Raw genomic sequence first — 14,028 nt, 5'->3', positions numbered from 1 at the left:
GAGTTGCCAGCAGCTGAAACTGAACAGCTCACTGAAATTTCCTGTGATAGATTCTTGCGAGGAACACGTGCTCAACTTTCTCTCTGGGAATTTGGCTCACTGTCACAAGAACGAATATCCTGCACTCTCAACCTGCACCTTCAAACTGATGGTGCCATTTGCAAGCCTGTATTCGGGTGAGGCTGGATTCAGTGCTTATGTCCATCAAGTCTCAGGGTTGATCTACTGTGGATGTCACAACTGGAGATTAGATGTGCAATTTCTACCATGCCACCAGACTTCAGGAAGCTGTGTCGCAACACACAAGCCCCTGTGTCACATTAGAGAGCATTAAATAATGTACTTCATGTGTAAATTCCTTGGTTGCTATGATGTGGTCTGGGGGCACTGGAGACCATAAGTCTCAAAATGGGGTTATGCTGGCAAAAAGTTTGGGAATCCCTGTGTTAACATAATCTAGTTACTGTTTGGGGCTTGGTATACAGAGACCTTAGCCTGCCTAGTATCATGCTAAACATGACAGTAAAAATCATTTGAACCTTTTATTAAAGATAAAGAAGGACAAACAGTTACAGTATTTGGAATGTAAAGCCTTTAATTTTAACAACATCCTTTCCCCCTTTCCCTTAAGCTGGAGAGTTTTTAGAAGGAAAACATCCTTGTCTGACAGTCTCTTAAATAGTATCAGATGGTAATAACTGTCCTTTTGGGGAAAAGAGAAGAAGTTGAAATGAGCTGGAGCCGTCGATGCTGTCAAAGTCTGATCCCATTTCATCCCAGCTAGTGTCTGAGATTCAGCTGGGGCCAGTACAGGTGGCAATGTCATTGGGGTCCCTCTCTCTGGTCCAGTCTGGTCAGAACATCCCTCAGGATCAGGATGCTGAAGGCCTAGGGTCCCAGGAGATGGTGAGAGTGGCAGCCATGATGAAGTTCCTCCAGAAGCTTCCGAGAGTTCTCTCTGTATCTCCCCTCCGCCAAAGTGTCTTTCTTCAAGGACCAAGAAAAGGGAGCGTTGGGTGGAATAGCTGATCCTCTCATGGTTTAATCCACCAATTTGGCCTAATATGCAACACGCCAACTTCAGTTCATTAACTTCTGGCTCCACATCATTTGTTTTTAATGAGCATAATTTCAACAGTCCTTGGATTATATCAATCATGGCCTTTTTGGTTTAGGCTAATCTAGGTTGTCTGGTTCTCTTGCACCTATTTACAATGTTCTTTATTGAAAATAACTTGACCTATTTTCCATGGCCAATTCTAAAACAGGCAAAAGTTATAGACCTATTGCCACACCAAGGCTCCCATTCTACTTAACACTGTGGCGCACTGCTGGCATAAAAATGAGTGTAGAGAGCCCCTGCTTGGTCAGCTTCTGCTACCCCAAGCAAGAACAGATGTATTGCACATGCAAAGAAAGGTAGAAGGGAAGCTAGGAATGGCTATATGGAATCAAACCATCAGGCTATGCCATCTGTAGCCTTGGGCAGTTTGGTTCCTGCTACATCAAAATGAAACTCTTGCAATGCACCTGGCCACCATGATAGAGGTGGGGACAGGCTCCCCAGGGGACTCTGGAAGATCATCTCCCCTGCTGAAGCAGAAGGGTCAGGGTTCTTTATATCTCCTGAGACTCACAGAGCGGTAGGGGTTGTCAGATCCCACCAACAGCCTGTTCATTCAGGAGCAAGGCTTTTCACTATTAGAAAGGGAACCATCATGGTTCGACTTCACTTTAAAAGAATGTGGCCATTAGAAACCCACCCTCCCCCACTTTTAGAGGAGTTACATGTCTATTCAGCCTCTCCTCTGTATTGAGGGGCTGGAGTATTCTATACCTCACTCTGAACAAAACTGGTGTTCTTCCCTGGCTTTGGTCCCATCTCCCCACCCCACACTACCCCTGCCCTACCAATGGGCTGCCTGCCTCATGCTGTGTGGATTCCTGCTGAATGCCACATTAGCTCCCAACAAGAAGGTCCACGCAGCTGTTAGAGGGAGATGGGTCATATTAGGCATTGAAGGCAGGGAAGGAGGAAGGGTTTTTCAGAGCAGAGGCAGGCAGAACACTTGGGGAGTCAGTCAAGCCTCGTCCCTTGGGGTTAGAAGGGTTTCTAATCCACAGCACAGTCCCTCCTTCCGCACATCACAGGCCCCAGAAAACTACAGAAATTTAATCAGCTTCTAGGTGACATCCACCCAGCAATCAGCCAGCCAGCCTCCTAAGGGACAGTGTCACACACAGGGTACTAATGAGCACTAGTGCTAGATGTAAGGGAATGTGTGATGTGAAATGTTCTATGACACAAATTAACTCATTTCCTGACACTTGACAGATCCTCCCATGTTGGTTTCCCCCCAACTGCCAGATGTACAGTTCATTTGTCCAACAGCCCAGCATGGAACTGAAAACCTGTTATCTGGAATAGAGGTTGCCCATGAATTATTCCCCATCTGGGAGCTCTGGGTGTTCAAGCCTGTGCCCACATGATCTCCTGGGACCAGCAGTAAAATTTAAGGCTAATCAGAGAAAATCTGCAATTTAAGGAGTAAGAGAAGTAGCTGCTAGTAATTCGCTTCTGTTCTTATGTTGCTACAGCCAGGTAGCTCAATTTCCTTTCTTTTCTTAAGCAGGAGGCACTGGAAACTCTGCATATGGTCGAGACTTTAAACGGCCTCAGAACATTTAACACAGCTGCAAATGAAACAGCAAAAGTCACAGGCTGCAGGCTCTTCCTTCTCAGAGATTTCTGCTTTCCAAACTGGCGACTCATTCTGGTATAACACTTTGAGCTGCGTTAACAAACGGAACAGTAACCCTGATTCACGCAATACAAAAGGCAAGAGTGCAAGGGGATCTAATTGTAGGATATTTTACATAACAGTGGAAATCCTGTTGTGCATTTTTTTCCACCACTGAAAAATATTTCCCACAGAATAAAAAGGTCCACAGAGTGCAAATCTAAGCGGATTTATTAACTTCAACAACTCGGACTCGTAGTGAAGGAGTCACGTGTTGTCTAGAAAGACCTGTCCCAGAACTGAAAGTTTGGAGGTAAAGGGCTGATTAGGGCAGCTCAGGAGAGGGATTCTCCTTTTGGTGTTCTTCTCCGGGTTCATTTCCACCCTGCTGCTCTCTGAGGAAGTATCTGCAGATGCTGTCTGGCTTTCCCTCCCACTATGGTCTGCAGTTCTCTTGAACGTGGACTTTTTGCTTTTCTTCAGAAAGTAAAACGCTCTCATTAAGTCTTCCACTTCCCACTGCTCTTCCTTCTGTTTCCTACAACAGTGCAGGGCAGCAGGGTCTATGGGGTGAGCTTCGGTATTGAAGACGTATCCGCCAGCACCAAGGATGCATTCCCCATAAGGCATAGACACCACATCAAAGGCTGACCCATCGTTGTGAATGAAGTTATCTGGGTCAAACAGCAGATATAAGTATTTCACTGTTTCAGCCAAGAAAAAGGATTCCATGCGATTATCCAGTCGGTGATCCCTCAGGTCTTTGATCTGTAAGAGAGCAGATCAAGTGGATTACATCTGTCCTGAACCCAGAACCTCACAGAGTACTCCAAGATGTCATGAACTTGGGAAAACAGTCAGCTTGGAATTCATCCCTACAGCTAAGCAATACATGGACTCACCAGTCCACTGCCAATCCTTACCCCGAGGAGTTGCCATTTGGCTTGATGGTGCACAACATTTAAAATTAATTACTTCTAACAGTTTCTTTTTGGCTGTTTTATCCAGCTGAAATGTCTGCCAGTCACTTGCTCTAACTGCTAATCAGGAGAGAGGAGTTCTGTGCTAAGGATTTCCCATGTGACTTAGTGACATGAAGCGACTTACCCACCATTTCCCAACCTATAAAATGGGGACTTATCTACTTCAGAGTTGTGAGGTTGAATTCTCAGTGTTTGTGCATTAACGATTCAGTGCGAGATCCTTGAATGGCAGGTGTTAGAGAAGTGTAAAGAAATCACTCGTACAGGCTCAGTTGTATCTGATCAGCACAGGCCCATGTCAGGACAATGCAGACCTGCACCATTCCAGCAGATCGCTGAGAGGTGCAGTGCCCTACATGCAGCGGGAACATGCCCTGGCCCTGCTTTCTCCCCAACCCCTTGCACCCACAGAGGCACCAGCAGGAAGTAGTTCCTGTGCTGAGGGCAGAGGGAGGTGGGGAGGCTTTTTGTGCCATCCCCAGCTCTTACCCACAGAGTAGCAGGGCACAATATGGCCCTAACTCCCTTACTGCTCTGGCAGTGGAGTTACTCCCTGAAGCATGAGCAGGGTTACAAAATTGAGTTTTACCACGGGACTGTTTGATTGGTCTTTAAAAAACAAGAAAACCTCCCCACAAGTGATCAGCCAGCCTACAGACATCACCCTCTTTGACAAACTATCAAGAGACCAACACTTGCTGGTTGAAAGCTGGTTTTCAGCAGATACTTACTGTTGCAAATCCACACTCCACCTTACTGATTTTCTCTATGGACTCCACAGCATCTCTCCCCAGTTCTAAGAGGGTGGGATCTCGTGTGGCACGGTACAGATACATGGCACTCTCGATCAGCTCTGCAAAATCCAGCAGCAAAGACTTTGTTACAGTGCACAGAAGACACCCCTGCAGTTTGCATAGATTCACCAATACAATTCAAGAGGATCAGATCAGTTAGCCCTATATATTGCCTCTGGCTCTCACCCATCTTCCCAGAAGACAAGCCAAATCTGAAATTAAACCGTTTGAATTGAGATGACATGTTAACTATGCATTTCCCGCCTCACATTTAGGGGATGGGAATGAAGTGAAGTTAAAAAAATTTAAAATTAAACTTGCCCTAAAAAAACCTAAATTTAGAAAATTCTTTGATACCGCAATTCTGCATCAGACATTTCAGCCCCATAAAAAAAGCTGTATATTTTATAAGCTACTGAAAGATAGGGTTTCCTGATGTTTAGATACAGGGATGGGTAATATGGATACATCCACGGCAGACATCAGGTGCACCTTCTCTTTTCCTTACTCTAGAAACATTGCTACTGTGATATTGTGATACATGCTAAGTTTACATGCCACATGGCGAATGCTGTTATGCTGCTGTAACAGCCATTCAGGAAACTCAAATTAACAAATGCATTTGCAGACCTACATGATGCAGGTGCACAAGTAAATGAAGTAGAACCATGTGTGTTGTAAGAAACGGAAAAGGGAAATCAATGGTTGTGGAACAGAAAAGGACAAAGGAACGAGGGAGAAATGTTATTTTCAAGTTTCACAGAGGATCTTACATCACAGGATCATTAACATTATTTGTGTTACTCAACTGCAATAAGGTTAATAAAACTGGAGGAATAGCAAAAGTCTGCTTTACTCTATGCACTTCAGTCAGCAAAACCAGACTGGTCTGTTTATAGTCAATTTCACTTTCTAGTTACACTAGTACAGAATTCATGTATGCAAGTGAACATTTACATTAAAAAGCCTTTTACTGACAGACTTTGAGAACACTTAATACTACACTTGATGCATCTTTTTCAATAGCACAAACCCTATATTTTGGGCCTAATCCATTTGACAGGGCCCCTTTAAGAAGTGGCACAGTGGTTAGGCTCCTTTAAAATGTAGTCCTACCTATAGTGAAAGTCAGACTCTTGCCGGAAATGGAAAATGGGAGTGCACTGAGAATGAAGTTATTATTGCAGTAGCGTAAGATCTTGCAGGTTAGAGGTTAGGTAACATTTAATTACTACACTAGAGTAAAAGCAGGACTCAGTGTCAACATGTTTGTTATTTGTTGGTTCTGTTTACCAGGTCTGAGTGGGTATCCTTCTCGCTTTTCCACTGTATAGCCCTGGGGAATGTTGTAAAACTCAGGCAGCCCACCAAACTGTTTCCAAACAGTGTAATAATTGAGGAATGTTCGCATGGCATTATTGATGTCCCCTATCAGGCTCTGGGGAAAGAAAAAACACCTAGTGAAGCAACACTCAGTTGGGAAAGAACAAACTACACAGGACTTAGCTTAAAAAAAAACACAAGCTTTCCTACAGTCATTAAATGAGAAGCCAATGGACTGCTCACAGAGTTTGAACATAGTCATATTCAGACAGGGTACCTTAAGAATAGCTGGAACTAACAAGGAAGCTGGTGACACTTTTCTGTTGGATCATATTCCATGTGATCTCTGAATTCATACCAAGTTTTCTACTCCCTTCTGGCTGATGTGGGTCTCAGAGTATTCATTTTAGAGCTTCCCTGACTCATCTAGAAGACACTGTTCCTTTCATTTCAGCAGCAGAGGGGCTGTTGCTGCGTAGTCAACTACAGGACACTAGGGAGTTGGAACTACTCAATAAGCAATTCTCATTGCAAGAAATAAACTCAAACATAAAAAGTGTTTAGGAGGAGATGGGGAAGGGATTTGGGTCTCTTTTCTTAGGGCCCCTCCCCACCCCAACTTCATAAGAACTGTGTTAGGAAAGCAGGTTACCATATGGCTGTCCCCATTCACACTTAATCTATGGTTCTGTATGTAGCACTTCTGGAGTCTAATTCAGCTCTGCCAAAGGCTGCAGGAGGTGAAGTCCATCTACACTGCGGAGCAGAGCCAGGCTTTAACCAGGACAGAAGATAAAAGTTATCATCATATGCCCTGGCACAGTATTTGTGGTGCAGATGGACCCAAGACAGGGAGGAACAAGATTAGTGTATGTTATTTCTCTTCCTACCTGTAAGCCTGGCCAGTAGGCCTCTAGGGACTGAAAGACAGGCATGGACACTGTCCCTTTGTACATCTGGACCCACAGGTACCAATCGTCGAATTTTGTGTAGTTCTTAATGGCTTTGTTATATTCTAAAAAGAAACGGAGAAAAATAATTTAATACAACTGAATTTTTAAATAGCAGAAGAGAAGCCCCTTTTTCCACTGTGGATTAGTCAAATTAACACTAAGAACATTCATTTCTCCCAAGCACTGTCATACAGAACACTCACAAATCTTACAAGGCCTTATTGTAACAAAAACCATCACTACAGGAAACAGTCTAGAAAGGAGTTTTGTCAGACTTAGCATCCGCTTGTTAAAAGGAGTCTAACACACCAAATGATGGAAAAAGAAATTTAGCTCCAAAAAGACACAGGTACTAGCCTGGCTCTACTGAGGTCAATGGGAGGCCAGAATTTCACCTACAGAGCTGAAGATACCTCAGAAGTGAGTCTGCACCATGGAGTTGCTTAAGGTCACATTTCCAGGGGCCTCTCTCTGCACATACAGATATCTGCAGGTGCACTTAAGGAGACACTTGAGAAAATCTGGTGAAAAAAGGCCCAGTCATCCAGGAGAAAAAAGCTCTCACCTAGGAACATGGACATCAGCTCTTCATCATGCAGCAGAATGGCTCCTTTAACAAGGTATTCAAAGTAGGAATCTACCCCTGCCCCAATGCCAGCATCTTGGGCTACCCATTTGGCAGTTACCACATCAATGTGGTTACCCACCTGTGGGAAAAGGAAGAGTTTAAAGAAAAGCCAAAGCTTGCCTGTTAATACTAGATTCCGAGGACGACCTTCTCTTTCTACCGTTTATTTGAAAGCCACGGATTCCAAAGCACTTGGCAAAGACTTTATGAACTACAGACACATATAGCAATACACCATTAGTATTGCTGTCCTGATTTTATGATGAATTTGCAACCTTCAAGTTAAATTAACTGTTTTCTGCATTTCACAACTACACCTGGTTTGTCAATAGGCAGACATGAACAATGCTATGGGAACCACTACTTTGCATTTTTTATTTGCAACATTAATGCCTCATTGGTATAAAGTTTTACGTAGGATTTTATTGATTACAATGCCATAAAGTGCAGCTTTGTTAGGTATTATCTGACCGGAACTCTGGGACTACAGAATAGAATAACTGCATTTTTCTGAAATTCCAGAGGGTTTTAAGCTAGAAAAAACTCTTTAGATACAAGGAAAAAACCTATTTGTGGCACTCGAGTTCTACAGCGTGGCATTATGGAGCTGGGCAAGACCATAACCGTATGCTTAAAGATTTTTCTCTGTTACAGTGCATGTGTGGAAACAGATTTGTAGTTATTCATAATTTTTTTCTTTAAATTTGCCAAGGTCCTCATTGAGGTCTAGTCACATGTGGAGACAGACATTTTTAAACTTCAGAAATGTCCAAGTTGTGTACAAAAATGTAAGTGTCAAGAGAAAATATTTATATTTATATTTTAAGTATGGGGAAATTGTGTTCCAATCCTCCTCTCCAAAGCCTAAATTATAAACATCTGAACTGACTAGTCTCATTTAAAATAAATAAATAAATAAATCCCCCTTCGACAGAGACTAAACTTGGAATAGCGGCGCTTAAGCAGCATTTTAAGGAGGCTGTGAGTCAGTAATGACAGGATCATAACGAAAGCAGAGTTATAAAAACTATAAAACTGTGAAAACCACATCATATTTGTCCGCCAGCTTCTTCTGGGTAGAATACAAGAACCGTGTAATGTATCCGAGGTGGATATAGTCTGTAACTGAAGTTACCAGTGTTCTGGAACAGTAGGCTACGTGCCACCTACTGCAGGATTACTGGTATTGCAGTTATACTCATGTAGTACTATAAGGTATCACTTATTTAAAGCTAACGCATGTCCTCTATCTATCCTGGCTTACCTAGTACTGCCTCCTGTACACTGTTTACAAAAAGGATGTAAGCATAACATGAAGGGCATTTCCCCCCCACTCACCAATCCAATATCGGAACGATTTTTCCACAGGGCCTTAATGGCTTTTCTGGCCACATCCTCAAACACTAGGTTACCCGTAAGATGGCTTAACGTGGCAAATTCCACTATGAATGTTCCGATACCAGCAGTACAGGTAACCGGGGTCTCTCCAGGGTTTACTCCATGCAGCAAGTTCACTGTCCCATATGGCATCCCAGTTGGGGTCTGAAAAGCTGAAACACGTCACAGTCGTGATTCACAGGAGAACGTTCGGCATCCATCACCAGACAACATTTAACAGGCTGACTGTTACTGCCTGTGCCTCTCATTCAAGCATGGATGCCAGCAAGAGACCAGGGTTTGGAGTAGTCTGAAGTGCACTGAAATAAATGGGAGGTGGCACCATAGCCCAGTATGGGGGAGAGAGGTAGAACCCAGAAGGCTAGACAAGAAATGCTGGACATCGATTGTGGAGACCTATCACTTAGCATGCAGTGTTTGAGGGTATGCCTGCCTCACTGCACAAGCGGGATGATCTCTGTGAGGATGCAAACACTGAATAGCTGCCTCATTAACTGAATGCAGTCCAACCTGTGCCCAGGACGAGGCACATAAAACCAACACAACAACTCACGTACTCTGACTGTGTATCCTAATGGAAGCCCACAGTGGGGCAGAGTTGAGTTTGCACATTTTCTGCCTCTAGAGACCATCACTTGACCACCTTAATGTTCTTTTAACATTTTTTTTTTTGCTTGGAGTAACTAATATACATGATGGCGTACGTTCATGTGACCGATAGCACCACATTCCGGGTGTTTCCTACAGACATTACATATACCTAATGCTGTCATTTCAGAAGAATACACTCACATTTCCTGCGATATTTTGTCTCAAGTGACCCAGAGTCCTGCATTCTGCTTCCAACAACCATCCCACAGCTGCTTTGGAAGCTTCAGAGGTTTCCATGTGGATTGTAAAGGATTTATTTGAGCCTAGGCTCATTCCCCAGACTTCAGTAACACCAAAATACTTGTACATCAGTGCAGCACTGACAAAAATATGGCTGTTTAATACAGCTAGTTAGACTTCCCCTATGATTCCAGTGATCTGGGGACTATTTTAGATGCTGAAGTGATGGCACTTGTATTACTACTGGCCAGTTAACTCAGCATCTACTATGCAGAAGAGTGCAGAGAGAAGTTAGATCTGCAGCTCTGGAAAGGTTCTCACCTGGTAGGAGTTTACGAGCAGCTTCTTCCGCCATCCTCAGAAGAGGCCCTGAGCACGGCCATCCTGCTTCCACTTCAACACCAGCTTTCTTAGACAGCAAGTGAGCAGACAGGAGACCACCTACCACTGGAACAGTGCAAAGTGAGGGGCTCATTAGGAAGTACAGGGAGAAATGAACTGATAGTTTTGCCCACAAAACCCCCAAATCAGCAGCATTTGATTCCATAACTAGGAAGTTGTGGCGGGGAAGGGGAAGACAGATGGCTCATCTCTAGTGTCTAAGAAGGTGCTAATCAAAGATGCTTTGCAAAGACAAAAAGTTGGATTTATTCTTGTTCTTGCTTCTTTGTAAACTGTCAAAAAGAACTGGAAGCACTTCTTCTACCTCATTGCATTAGAAACAGCAGATCTTACCTATGCCCATTTATCTGTACTAGTCTATAGACAACTGAAGAACTACTGGGATTATGACATCAGGAGAATAAAGTATGAGCAACTGAAAGGGAAAAAGAGAGTGGATGGGGTTGTCTTGTATTTTAAATGAGCCCAGAAATGCGTAACATAGCAAGTGTAGGTCAAAAACTATTAATGTGTAAAATATTTTACCAGAAACTGTCTCAGGATGCAGAAACTAGCAGAGCAGGAGAATGAGAATAAGCTTAGCACAGTTTTCTTCTCTGAAAGTGTCATTTAGGTGGAGGGAATTGAAGGAGTAAAACAAGCAAGTAGTGCTGAAGGCAGAGGTCGTCATGATTTTTCCAGAGAAAGAGGACTTTAATCATAGCTTCTTAAATAGACTAAATTACTCTCCATTCCAGAGCAAAGTCTGCCTCAAGGGACACAAACTTGTTCTAGAAGCAACAGCAGATTTGATGTGTAACTTTATGACTTCAGCATGAAACCTCTCATTCTGAAACTCAAAACTAACCTTAAACAAGAACACAAACCGTAGTATGTATAGTTTACATATGGAACCATTCAAAAGGGGGCTGGGAAGTAATGCACAATGAAGGAAGGGAGGTGTATTTTTCTTTGTTTAATTTGTATGCAGCAGAATTCAATTCCCACTGTGTTCTTCTGCATTGCCCTTCTGCATTAGATATAAAATTATGAATTCACAGAGACTGTGATTGTGACACACAAACGACTTTCAGGTTAAGCCCTACTCCAGCACCCAGCTCACCTCGGATGTTGGTTTCAAAGACAGATGCATTTACGTCAATATCAAAATCCACCCCCTCCTGCAGCACATTGACAACCCTCTGGAACTCTGAAACATTTCCCAAAATCTGGAAAAGAAACCAAGACAAATGAGAGGGAGGCTCATGAGGCAGCAAATGACTACACTCAGGAAAACAAAGGAGCAATTATAAGGAATGCATGACATAACAGACTCCTCAGCAGCTTCACTGTAGGGTTAGATGCTGTTTTAAACCTTTTTCACTTGACCAAGCTGCAGGGGCGGCAGGTTTGTATAATTTTTGGTGGTGCCCAGAACAGGTCCAAATCCTGCCCACGGCTCTGGGAGGGAGTTTGGGTGCGGGAGGGAGTTTGGGGTGCAGGCTCTGGGAGGAAGTTTGGGTGCACGAGGGATGCGGGCTCTGGGACGGGTGCAGGTTCTGGGTTGGGGCAGGCATGCAGGAGGGGGTGCAGGTGGGGATGCACGCTCTGAGAGGGAGTTTGGGGGGACAGACGAATGGACTGCCATGTGCCTCCTCCGGCGCAGCAGCTGCCTCAGCCTGCCCCTGGCGCTGCTCCCTTGTAGCCGGGAGCGGCTGGTGATGGAGCGCAGCACGGAGCTGCAGGGGACAGCTCAGGGGAGGCGCGCGGGGGTGGCAGGCAGAGCCGGGGGAGAGACCCGGCCCCGAACATTGGTGGAACTGGGCCCTGAACTTGCTGGAGCCCGGGCACCACGGGCCCATACAACTTGCCGCCCCTGACTAGCTGGGAGCACAAGCTGCTGATTCACGAAACTGAGGTTATAAAAGACACTAAGAAAAAGATTCCTATTTGATTGTCTTCAAAGCTTTCCCCCCTCATTCTGGGTCCTTATGCCATATTTAGAAGGTGTCAGAGGCTGGGCACTCCAGGCACCTGCATCTCAGTGGAGTGAAGTCAATGCAGGTTCTCTCTCTCTCAGTTAATAAGTTACTCTCACAAGTAGGTGAAGAGCACCTGAGAGGAGCAGAGATAAATCGAGGCCTCTAATGCAGGATATTTAAGAAGTGAAGAAAGTAATATTGTATGAAATAAAACAGAGGGAAATTAACAAGAAAAGGTTGTAATTGAGTGAGGTACTTACTAGTAGAGTGTCCAAAGCATCAATCAACGTGAGAGAAAAACTAAAAGAGAAAAGAAGGCAGTGTGAGGAAATGTCAAGTGAGATAAGTAGCAGCCAGGGTGACAGACAGTAACAAATATAACCCTTGAATATTTAACAGCAAAAACAAAAAATGTCCAACTACAACTCCAGTTACTGGGAGACAACAGCATGAGCCAACCTGAGACCCCTAAGCTGTGTATAGAGAAGGCTGGGAATTCTACCCACAGGACATCTATCATCCTGCTGAATCTGTCAGATCACAACCATTGCCACTGATAGCATCAACACAAAATTATGACTCCACTGGAGGGCTAAGCAACAGGTGGAGCTAAGAACAAAAATATACTGTATTCCAACAGCAATACCTGCAGCCTTAGTGGGAAAAATACTTCCCAATAATATTTCATGACATAATCATCTTATTTAAATAGTTGTTTTAGCCACGTTGGTCCCAGGACATTAGCGAGGCAATAAAAAAATACTACCTTACCCACCCTGTCTCTCATCTTTTCCTTAAACAATTCTCTTTTACTGGCAGGTGCCTGGCTTGTGTGATCCAATTGGTTTTTCTCCTTCACCAACATAAACGATTCAAGCTAATGCAGTTTGAGACTCCACCTTTACCAAATGGCTTGGCACAGTTACAGCAGAGACCATGACAGCGCCCCACAGAGTCATCAGAGCTAAAGATGAAAGTCTTTTAGATTTTTAAGTCTAGGGAGAGGTAGGGACACGCCAGCACCCTGGACACAGCAGGCGAACAAGCTCATAGGGAACATTAACTCTCTCCAGTACCTTCCCCAGGTGTCCTGTCCATCGCACGTCAGAGGCCGCAGTTCATCGTAGGGAAACGCGTTTTCCAAGTAGCTGTCGTAGGCATGGTAGAACATGGACTTGACCCGCTCCCTGAGGGCAGAGGCGGCATTGGAGCACGGACACGGCTACGGGCCCATCGGCGCGCGAGGGCTGCGCCCCCGGCTTGGCCAAACCGGCCGCGGGGTTCCCCCGCCCGCCGCCCGCACTGCCCGGGCCGCTGGGCAGCCGCACCTCGGGGCTGCGGCTCGCCGCGGCGGGGACGGGCGCGCGGCTCCGCCCGCGGGCGAGGCCGGGTCTCCGCTTAAGCGCCCAGATGCGCGGCGCGGCCCCTTCCACAAGCCTGGGCGGGACTCGCCTACTGCCCCCAGCCGGGCCCGAGCGGCGCCCGCACCGAGCCCGGGGCTGGAGCGGGGCCCGCCAGGCTGAGGGGGCCGCTCCCGGCAGGGGGAGGTGGGGGGAACCGAGCCGCCCTGAGCCTCACCGGTAGTGGGCGGTGTCTATGCCGCGGGCCGCCCCCTCCCCGGCGCCCGGCAGGTGCAGGGCCCAGAGGCAGCACAGCAGGTACCAGCAGCGGAGCATCGGGGGGTGGCAGCGGAGCCCGGCCGCGCCGCCACTTCCGCCCCTCACGAGGGGGTAGCCACGCCCCTTCTGCGCGCCTGTCCCACTACTTGCCCCCCCCGGCAGTAGGCCTTAATGCGCCTGCGCACAAAAAGTACCTTCCACTTCCGGCTTCTCTAGCTACCGTGGCAAGTCCCCGCCCTCCAGAATCCGTCGTGTGTCAGGACGAGGCTGCGGTTTCCCCTTCCGGGGCATAGGGCAGCACCTGGAGCTGCTGCCAGGCTAGGGGTCTTGACCCTAGAGGTAGCCGCGTTTGGTTTCCCTCGCGGGGAGGGGCGTGTCCCAGCCACCGGCCTAGC

General features: G+C 45.9%; 1 protein-coding gene across 1 annotated transcript; it reads right to left on the bottom strand.

Moving 5' to 3' along the window:
• Window positions 1-603: 603 nt before the first annotated feature.
• EDEM2 (ER degradation enhancing alpha-mannosidase like protein 2) lies at window positions 604-13,742 on the bottom strand. The gene is made up of 11 exons (XM_074970336.1): window positions 13,593-13,742; window positions 13,091-13,201; window positions 12,275-12,314; window positions 11,156-11,261; window positions 9,973-10,098; window positions 8,761-8,972; window positions 7,360-7,501; window positions 6,732-6,856; window positions 5,812-5,956; window positions 4,456-4,577; window positions 604-3,509 (listed from the first exon to the last, which is right to left on the bottom strand). Exons 1-11 carry the CDS (start codon window positions 13,688-13,690, stop codon window positions 3,009-3,011), a joined length of 1,728 nt encoding a protein of 575 aa, XP_074826437.1. The 5' UTR covers window positions 13,691-13,742; the 3' UTR covers window positions 604-3,008.
• Between the last annotated feature and the right edge of the window lie 286 nt (window positions 13,743-14,028).

This window comes from Natator depressus, chromosome 13, assembly GCF_965152275.1.
Source record: "Natator depressus isolate rNatDep1 chromosome 13, rNatDep2.hap1, whole genome shotgun sequence".
Taxonomy (NCBI): domain Eukaryota; kingdom Metazoa; phylum Chordata; order Testudines; family Cheloniidae; genus Natator; species Natator depressus.
The sequence above is the reverse complement of the archived record's forward strand: the minus strand, read 5'-3'. Positions and strand labels throughout refer to the sequence as shown.